Source organism: Elgaria multicarinata, chromosome 11, assembly GCF_023053635.1.
Source record: "Elgaria multicarinata webbii isolate HBS135686 ecotype San Diego chromosome 11, rElgMul1.1.pri, whole genome shotgun sequence".
NCBI lineage: Eukaryota > Metazoa > Chordata > Lepidosauria > Squamata > Anguidae > Elgaria > Elgaria multicarinata.
In genome coordinates, this window is record NC_086181.1 from 40,896,968 (window position 1) to 40,908,051 (window position 11,084).

The 11,084-nt window shown below is 40.4% G+C and overlaps 1 protein-coding gene across 1 annotated transcript; it reads right to left on the minus strand.

Annotated features, from left to right (window-relative positions):
• Positions 1-1,238: 1,238 nt before the first annotated feature.
• On the minus strand, positions 1,239-2,207 carry LOC134405872 (olfactory receptor 6M1-like). The gene has a single exon (XM_063137128.1). The coding sequence runs from the start codon at positions 2,205-2,207 to the stop codon at positions 1,239-1,241; it is 969 nt and encodes a 322-aa protein (XP_062993198.1).
• Positions 2,208-11,084: the final 8,877 nt, after the last annotated feature.

Sequence of the window (11,084 nt, forward strand, 5' to 3'; positions counted from 1 at the left end):
ATTTCATAAGCTCATATACGTAAATACACACACACACACACACACACACACACACACACACACATACACACACATTTTGAGATGTTCAGTGCAGGATACATCATATATACATTGCAGAATTCCACTTATGATATATAAAGATATAGTTAAATGAAACAAACCACTATAAAAATTTCCTTTTCACATCTGGCTATTAAATGATTCATGAATGCAAAGGAATGCATGTTGTTCTTTGTTTATTTGGTGTACTTTTAAACGACCCAATAATAACCAAAGCTATCTAGGTGGTGTACAATATATTAAAAGCATAAAATACAAACATTAAAACAAGGAATAAAAACAGTGCAACATAAAACCAAAATAAAACCAGTAAAGAATAAAACCATTTCAGCAGACAAAGTCAAATTAAAAACAGCAGCAGAATAAAGCACTGAAAAACAGTTCTTAAAATGTCTGGAAGAATAAAAACAGTCTTCTCCTGACATTGAAAACGTTGGCGCCAGGTGAGCTTATCAGGGCAGAGCATCCCCCAAAGTTGGAGCCACCACTGAAAATGCTTTCTCTCTTGTAGACATGTGCCTCATCCTCATCCTCATCTATCACATTTACCAAACTAAAATTGCCATTTGTAAAATTGAATGATCACAATACAATTGTCAAAACATCAGCAATGTCTTCAAAGTTCCTATCTCATCTGGCTGTGAAAGAAAATTTAAAGCCATGTTCCAAGATTTTTTTAAAAAAAGCATATTTGGGAAGAACGGGGAAGGAAGGAAGGAAGGAAGGAAAGAAACAAAAATAGGTTCTGGCCAGAAATTGTGCAGGTGGAGGATATGGTCTGTGAGGCCTATGTTTAACTTTTGTCCACTGTTGAGTGGAGATTATGGGCTCATCTACACCAAGCAGGATATTCCACTATGAAAACAGTATGAAAGTGCAGGAGCCACACTACTACTTTATAGTGGTATTGAAGTGCACTCACAACTGTTGGGGCCCATTGACACATACCACATACTGCTTTCATACCATTTTCATAGTGTTATATCCTCCTTGGGGTAGATGTGTCATGGGCCCCAACAGTTGTGAGTGCACTTCAGTACCACTAAAGCAGTCGTGTGGCTCCTGCCTTTTATATACCACTTTCATACCACATTCATAGTGAAATATCCTGCTTGGTGTAAATGAGCCCAATGAACCTTCTTCTTTCATTGGACACAGAAGCTATCACTGCCTAGCAGTCAACTGCTATGTGTCTTCAGATGCTTCATGCTGCACTGGAGTCTGGACACTGTGTCCTTCAGCACCTCTTTGACCTGCTGATTCCTCAGGGTATAGATGAATGGATTGAACAAGTGGGTAACAATGCAGGTCTGCAGAGTTACTGCTTTCTTGAGACCAAAGGAAAAGCCTTTGTTGGGCACTATATACATGAAGATGGCACTGCCATAGAAGACAGAGGCCACTGTGATGTGGGAGGCACAAGTGGAAAAGGCTCGCTTCCTGCCTGTGGTAGATGGGATGCGGAGGATAGTGGTGATGATATAGAGGTAGGATACCACTGTCAGCATCAGAGAACTCAGGAGCACAATGGTAGAAAGAGCAAACTCTATCAGCTCTAGAAGGACAGTATCAGCACACGAGAGTCTGATCAATGGCTCAATATCGCAGAAGAAATGGTCAATAACGTTGGGGCCACAGAAAGGCAGTTTAGAGATGATGATGATTGGAGAAAGCACAGAAAAGAACCCCCCAAACCAGGACAAAAGCATCAGCTGGGCGGTCATTTGCATGTTCATGATGGTGGTATAGCGGAGTGGGTTGCAGATAGCAACATATCGATCCAAGGACATGACAGCCAAGAGAATGAATTCAGTGGTGCCGAGGAAGAAGTAGAAGTAACACTGAGAGATGCAGCCAGACACAGATATGGTCTTCTTCTTTGATAAGAAGTCCTCCATCATTTTGGGGGCAATGGCTGTGGCCACCATGGCATCCAAGAAGGAGAGGTTGCAGAGAAAGAAATACATGGGGCTGTGGAGTCGATGGTCGACCCACGTTGCAGTAATGATGACCACATTGCCAGTGATGGTCAACATGTAGATTATAAGCAGCACCACGAAGAAAACAATTTCCAACTGCCAGGCTACAGAAAAGCCCAGCAAGATAAATTCACTGACGTTGTTGGTGGTTTGGTTGTTCTCAGGCATTTGGGATATTTCTGAAAATAAATAAAATAAAATGTCAAGGTGTATCAATGCAAAGCAGAAGACAAACAAATACCCCCCCCCAATACATTCATGAAGAGATGGTATGTACATATTTCCAGAAAGCAGATGCTACCAGGACATAAGATCACAGAGCAAAAGACATGGAAAGAGAAAGAGAGATTAGATTATAGATGGATGAATATTTATTTATTTATTTATCACATTTTTATATTGCCCAATAGCAGAGGCTCTCTGGGTGGTTCACAATTAGATAGATAGATAGATAGATAGATAGATAGATAGATACTGTAGATAGATAGACAGATGATAGATTCTAGTTAGATTATAGATAGATGATGATGGCAGACAGATAGACAAGATGATAGATAGATAGATAGATAGATAGATAGATAGATAGATGGATGACAGGATCTACACTACTGCTTTAAAGCGCTTTATAACAGTTTTAACAAGTGTTGGGGCCCAGGACACATGCCATATACAGTTGTCAAAACTGTTATAAAACACTTTAAAGCAGTAGTGTAGATCTGGCCAGATACTAGATAGATTATTGATAGATGATAATGGCAGACAGACAGATAAAAGGAAGTACTTCTTCAAAACAGCACATAGTTAAATTATGGAACTCACTACCACAAGATGTAGTCATGGCCACCAATCTGGATAGCCTTAAAAGGGGGTTGGATAAATTCCTGGAGGCAAAGGCTATCAATGGCTACTAGCCCTGATGGTTGTGTGCTACCTCCAGTATTTGAGGCAGTAAGCCTGTGTGCACCAGTTGCTGGGGAACATGGGTGGGAGGGTGTTGTTGCACCATGTCCCGCTTGTTCATCCCTGGCTGGTGGCTGGTTGGCCACTGTGCGAACGGAGTGCTGGACCAGATGGACCCTTGGTCTGATCCAGCATCAGGGCACTTCTGATGTTCTTATATTCTTAAGATAATAGATAGATAGATAGATAGATAGATAGATAGATAGATAGATAGATAGAGTAAGCAGAGGGAGTGGTTATAGGTCCTTGAACTGAAAACACTGTAGGTATCAGTGCATATATACACCCAATACACATGTTGTGCTCCATGCCAGGTGGCAGATAGCGTGCAAATCAGCACTCTTTCATATTTTTCTACATTTCCGAACATGTGAACTAGTGCCCTTCATCTAGGTTTAGACAGGCAATCAAAGTTCCTTTGTCTGGAGAGGTAGTTGCATTGGAAGATCTTGCCTTTGTGTCTAAGGCAGCGTGACGAAAAAGATGCACACATGCAATTTATTTATTTATTTAAATCATTTATATCCCGCCCTATATCAATAAGATCTCAGGGCGGCGTACAGATAAAAGCATACAGTATAAAACAGAAAATATATACAGCTAAAACCAAATTAAACCATAAACCAAGTTAAAACAATATATAATTTAAAAGCAGTAAAACTATTAAAACAGGTAAAACAATGTGCCAACTTAGTGAATTCAGCCATTAAAAGCTTTGTTAAAAAGCTGTGTTTTCACATGTCGCCGGAATAAAATCAGCGTTGGCGCCAGTCGAGCCTCCAAGGGGAGGGCATTCCACAGTCAGGGTGCCACAACAGAGAAAGCCCTCTCCTTTGTCCCATCATAGTGAATGTGTTGTGCTGGTGGGATGTGGAGAAGGGCTCCTCCAACAGATCTCAAGTCTTGGGCAGGCAGATATAAGGAGAGGCACTCCCTCTAGTATATGGATGAATACATGGACAGACAAACAATATGGGGAGAGACAGGCTGACTTAGAAAAGAATCTCTCTTCCACACACAAAAACCTGCTGTTTTTCCCTGTTTTTCCCTTCTGGCTTAAGTCATTTTCACGCGCCAACCAAAACATTTTGCTGTCCTAGGCAAAGACCACGTCCTCCCCATCAATACTTTACGAAGCCTTGTTGCCTCATTTAGACTGCCAAGCCATGCCTACTTTCCTTCAGCAAACCCTTCTACCTTCCTTTCTAAGGTTGTAATCTTTGCAAACTTACCTGGACATAAGACCGTTGAACTCAGTGGCCCTTACTTCTGAGTAGGCCTATAGGACTGATCCACAATCCCACTTGTCAAAGTGAGTGGGCTTCCTTATTTTGGTTCTTCTCAGTTCCTCGTTTTTTTCAGTCTTAAATTCAGTTTATCCTAAACAGAGAATTCATGAAAATCTGTACATATTTTTGCAGGCAATTTTCCTAATGAAATGATTTTAAAATATTAGTTTCATTACTGTATGTAACATCTGTGCACTTTTCCCTATTGTAAACATTTTAATGTAGGTTTTGATTGGAGAACTCTATTGCAAAATTCAGAGAAATGTTAATTTTAAAGAATAACTTGAATTTTGGTTTTGGCAATGGTTTGAAAGTATATTAGGTAAGTTCACATTAAAATATGACTTGAAAGGATATCACCCCAATGCCTTATTGAGACCATTAACTGGACAATCCAATATATACTAAGTACAACAGAATAACTCAGAAGGATGCATTGATGTCTTAGTTAGATAGGGATGGGGGAATTTAATTAATTTTGTACTTTCAAACCACTATGCAAACTGAGGCTCAGTTATCTTTTTAAATCCACACTTTTTTTGCAGTGGAATTTTCTAACCTAAAAATGTGTCGAAAAATGCATGTGTTCAGGGAAATAAGATTTTAAAATGCATTATATTAGGAACTGCTTTCAAAAATGCATTTCTTAGGCAAATGATTCTAGAAATGCATGCATCTAGAGAAACGTGCAAATGATACTTAAGAATTTTCACTTAAAATGTTATATATATATATATATTCTCTAAGTTCAGGGCAAACCAAACTTATGAATGGGAACTTTTCAAATGCATGAGCTGAACAGAATTTAAGATTTGGGGGGGGGGGAAAGGGGAACTGAGAGAAACTGAAATTTGCAGATTCACCATCCCTAATATGAGGACATCACATTCAAGAGAATGTGGGGGGCTGGGTGAGGGCATTACCTATTTCACTCCCACTTCTGTACCTACCACTTAAAAAAGTAAAATGTTTGCACTTTGTCCAATCACATGAATGATAGTAGAAGCTCCAAGCGACTGTAAAACAAATAACAAAAATCCAGGTGCATGGAAAAAATAATAATGAAGAGCTATTATTATTATTATTGTTATTATTATTATTATTTATTGCATTTTTATACCGCCCAATAGCCAAAGCTCCCTCGGCGGTTCACAAAAACTAAAACCATTCAAAGTATAAAACAAACAGTATAAAAACATGATATAAAATACACATTAAAAACTGATTAAAAACATACCATACATGATTAAAACATCTTTAAAACATCCTTAAAACATCCTAAAAACATTCTATGTTCTTTTGACAAATAAGAGTTCCATCACACATACTTTTTTTTCCTGGTATACATCTGTGATTTCCACCTCCAGTTCATTAGCACATCAAGCACTGGGCACTTTGATGTGTGTGCGTTCTTGCGTTATTTTGCCTTGTTTACTTTTTCACCTATGTCAGCTGGTGCTTCTTGGTATCACTGCCCCACCCCGCCCCTTCTCCTTCCCCCTCCAGTTCATTGGTTCTTGTGGTTGATGGGCATTCTGATGGATGTGAGCACCTTCCTCCCTCACTCTGTTTTTTTTTTAATCTAAAGTTTAGCGATTTAGCGTTTCATCGGCTGGGTGCCTTGTACAATGGGCAAAAAAAGAAGGAGAGGGAACTTGAAATGGGTGGATGATAGAAAGTGGGGTTGGAACAGCAAAAGTCCATTTGACTGACTTGGCGTGCTGGAGGAGAACTGCCCCGTCCTCCTCTTTCATCAACAAGACCACCTTTCAGCACACATGCCCCCCAAGAAAGGACATTCTGTGACACAGTGTGAGGATGGAAATACACGGGGATGGAAGAGCAATTTTATCCTGTGCAGAGAGAAAAATACCGCACTTTCCCCACCACAGAAAAACATGGAAAATGGAGGGGAAGAGGCAGGATGACTGCAAGACAGGGCTGATGCCGCGTGAGGGTCACAGGACAAAATGATAAACAAGGCAGGACAAAAGTGTGATAAAATGCTGGTGTGGTGAAGTAATTCAGTTTGAAGAGCATATTTCTCAGCTTTGTGGTGATATTTGGGTGTTGCTTTTTGTGGAAAGAAAATGAAAAATCATGGGTAATAATGAGGAAGACAAAGCAAAAGACACTCATTCTTACCATTCTTTCTGCCTGGTGTCTACTAGGTACCTATCTGCAGATTCACCTTCAGTGATTGTAACCTGCAGTTCCCTGAAGTCTTCATTTTTCGTGTTTCAGGGAGAGCTTCCCAAAGGAATAAGGGGTCAAATGCAAAATGTTAAATGGCTCAGAGACTTAGGGACTCCTGTACAGCCAACGAAAGGTGTTCAGGGTTTTTCTGCTGGGCTAATTTACTACTACATTTTTTTTCTTTACATAAATGAATTGATGGAATTAAATAATAGAATTTCCATGCATTTGGGCAAATAGCAGAATCTGTCAAATGCACCATATGTAAGGTGTAAGGAACTTTTTTCATGTACTGCCTTGGTTGATGTAACAACAACACTGGAATTAAGATGCAAGACCCATGTTGTTGGAACCAGACAAAGGCCTTAGCTAGAGCAGTGCTTATCCTGAGCTAATACCCAGGATCGCCCCTGTGTGTCCAGATGATGCACAGGGGATCCCGGGATCAGGGAGGGATAATCCCTCCTTGGCCCCGGGATGCAGCCCTACACTTTGGGCCTGGTTTTTCCTGTGGTCTCGGGCTGAGCCTGAGACCGTGAGCATGTGGCCCATTTCCGCAGCTTTCTCTGGCTCCACATGATTACTCACACGGAGCCAGGAGCTGCACACGGGGCGCAGTGCTCCTCAGGAGCTCTGTGCCCATCGGGGCTAGGGTGGGGGGACTGGGGAATGTTGGTAAAATTTAAAAAAACTATCGGTCAACCACTCCTGCCTCTTTAAAAATAAAAAATGGCGGGCGCAACACCTCTCTTCTTGAGGTTGTCGCACCTTACATGTAAATGAGGGCAAGATCTCACGTTATTCATAATGCAAGGTCTCCCCTCCTCTTCCCCGGAACAACAAGTATGTCTAGCTAAGGCCTAAGTTAGCTGAATTTAGTTCCCACTGAAATCAATCACACAAGTTAGTCTTGACTTAAAAACCCCATTGACTTAAATGGGATCCAAGTTCAACTAACAATTAGGTTCATCCCACGTACCTGTTTCCCTCGAATTGTCTCCTACAGCATTTAGCTGTTGTTGTTGTTGTTGTTGTTGTTGTTGTTGTTGTTGTTGTTGTCATTGTTGCTAGCTACATCACAACCCGGGCGGCAGTGCTCCTAAGATCCTTTGCATACCAGGAAATGGGTTTAAGAGAGGAAATGTAAAAAATCATTAAAAAATCAATGGATGACCCAATGTGATTCAAATTTCGTATGCTTAAAGCTCTCCTTATATCTATTACTGTGCCAATTTTGATGTCTTTATCTTTAAAACTTACGCAGATGTAAGCATTTGTTTCATTTTTCTTTAAACATATCAAATCCTGCTCCTGCACCCCCAGTGGCCGCTTGGAAAACAACAAATGATTCGCTCCAAAAGTAGTATCAAAATAGGTTGGGTCTTTTGCCTTTATAGCACAATTAAAGCAGGATGCATGGGAGTTCTTCACAGTCAAAGCAGATTATAAGATGGAAAACTTCAGAGTCCTTTGCACGCAATTCACAGTGATTGCACAGTGCAAATCCCACAAATGTCTACTCAGAAGTATGCCTACTGGGTTTAATGGGACTTACTCTCATCCTAGGTAAGCAGCCGAAGTCTGATCCAACCCATTGACTAGATTGAGCTAAGGGCCATAACTTTATTAATGACATGAACCCACCTGCAGTGTGTTACATATAAAATGAACATTTGCTTCCTAATCAGTATGGATTCCTTCTACTCAAGGGAGCAGTTAAGAAAGTGTCTCCTGCCTCTTTCTCTGGTTAAGTTGGCTCAAGGCATTGGAGCAGTAATCCTGTCTGCTCCTTGCTCTTTATTGCCCAACACACCATAAAGGCCCTGTCTTAATCCATATTCCCCCAAGCTGTTGAACCTTGGGATGAGTGGTCCCTCTATGGCTCAAGGAGCCAACACTCAGGCCACAGCTAGACCTAAGGTTTATCCTGGGATCATCCAGGGTTCCCCCCCTTCCTGAGCACTGGATCCCCTGTGTGTCACCTAGATGAACAGGTTTGACCCCTGGACGATCCAGGGATAAACCTTAGGTCTAGCTATGGCCCCAGTTATTCTCTTCCAGGCAGAAATCCATGAGCAATCAGTTAAAGTAATCTGCTTTTACCATTTGCATGACTTGGATTGCCCACCAGGGCAACTAGTACAGTGCTAGAATCCATGTTTGCATGCAAAAGGTCCCAGGTTCAACCTTCAGCATCCCCAAATAGGGCTGAGAAGTTCTGCTTGTAGATCAACTGCTTGTCAGTGAAGGCAAGACTGAGCTAGATGGATCAATTGTCTGACTTGGCATATGTCAGCTTCCGGTGTTCCCCCTCTAACCTACATTTGCCCTTCCAGTGTGACTTATTGAAGGTGGGTGGTGGTTGACCCAATTAACCAAACATATAGGCCGTAGCTAGACCTAAGGTTTATCCCAGGATCATCCCAGGTTCGTCCCTGCCTGAACGCTGGATGCCCTGTGTGGCACTTAGATGAACAGGTTTGACCCCAGGACAATCCTAGGATAAACCTTAGGTCTAGCTACGGCCATAGTCAGTAGAGTCAGCAAAGAAGGTTCACTACAACCTTCTAAGGTGGCCATGTTTGCATAACCTAAAAATAGGAAATGCATCAAAACCTTGTCAAGAAATTTGGAGAGTGCATAGCTTGCATGTAAAATATCCAGGTTTAATTTCATTGGCACCTCTAATAGAACATCTCAGGTATGATAGCATGGGAAACATCTCTCTACCCTGGCAGACTGCAGCCACTCAAAGTAACAATAACAACATAAGAACATAAGAAGAGCCCTGATGCTGGATCAGACCAAGGGTCCATCTAGTCCAGCACTCTGTTCACACACACACAAAATATGCACCCACCCTCACAACCATGGTGACCTGTTTCCAGTCATGGTAATCAATATTGGGTTAGAAAGACAAATAAACCTAACAAAATAAAAGGCTGCTTTCTGTGAGATGTATTGAAATGACCACAGCTTACAAATGAGGATTATCTAAAAAACCAAGCCAACCTGTATTTGTTTATTCATTCATTCGTTCACAGTTCTTATACTTCAATGTTCTTTCAAAGCAGGAGTATATTGCTGATACAAATATCAACAAAATGTAATATTGTCAATACAAATATCAATAAAACAATAATATTCTACTATTACAATAAATGAGTTAAAATGTGTAAATAATAAAATAGTTAAAATCATAGCATCACTAATCCAACAGAGCTGCACATAAGCAAACACATCAGGAGTCAAATGTCACTGTAAACAACAAGTTATATGATTTAAGTTTTAAAGTATTTACACTGAGGTCTATTTGCAGCCACAATCCGAATCTCTTCTCGATCATACCAGAGTGCAGGACATGGAATAATGGGCTCAAGTTACAGGAAGTCAGATTCCGGATGGACATCAGGAAAGACTTCCTGACTGTTAGAGCAGTACGACAATGGAACCAGTTACCTAGGGAGATTGTGGGCTCTCCCACACTAAAGGCATTCAAGAGGCAGCTGGACAACCATCTGTCAGGGATGCTTTAGGGTGGATTCCTGCATTGAGCAGGGGGTTGGACAGGATGGCCTTGTAGGTCCCTTCCAACTCTGCTATTCTATGATTCTATGAATGTGTACCATACATAATTTATTATCATTGAAGATACTCAACTATGGCTTCTAATTCAATATACCACTATAATTAACAGATAAATATGCCTAGGTGTTCTAGTAAACAATGACCAATTTCTATACAGCTGCCCTGCATTCCTAAATACATTTACCTGGGAGTAAACCACATTGAACATGGTGAGACTTACTTCTGAGTAAATTTGTATGGGATTGTATTGTGAATTACACATCCCCTCCATTCTCGTTTGAGCTTAATATTTGTCACAGACACACCTATTCTATCTTTCAAACATATAGTTGCAGTGGTTATTTAATTGCTCTAGGGTAATTCTTTTATTTCCAATAAAAAAATAAACCAATAACAGGCAGTAACTAACACTGAAATCTTATACATGACCAGATCCTCAAATGAAATCTGTTGCCCTACACTTCCAATGTTATTGAAAGTGTTTGGAACAGTAAGCTAGTATTTGTTTTGTTTATCATTATTATTTTTTTAGATTTACACCAACATTTTTTTCATCCAGTCATACAACATATTCAACATGAACCATGGCTTCATTCAGGGGGTTACATTCATGAATGAAAACAAGTAATCCCACACAATTAAGGGCATGTCTAGACGAGGAGGGTGGAGGGGGAGGATCTCATGATATGAAGATCACGAGATCGTCCCCCTCAGTCTATTATTATTATTATTATTATTATTATTATTATTATTATTATTTATTTATATAGCACCATCAATGTACATGGTGCTGTACAGATAACACAGTAAATAGCAAGACCCTGCTGCATTGGCTTACAATCTAATAAGTTGTAGTAAACAATAAAGAGGGAAGGAGAATGCAAACAGGCACAGGGAAGTGTAAACAGGCACCGAGTAGGGTGAAGCTAACAGTATAGAGTCAGAACAAACTCAATATTTGAAGGCTATAGGGAAAAGAAAAGTTTTTAGCTGAGTTTTAAAAGCAGTGATT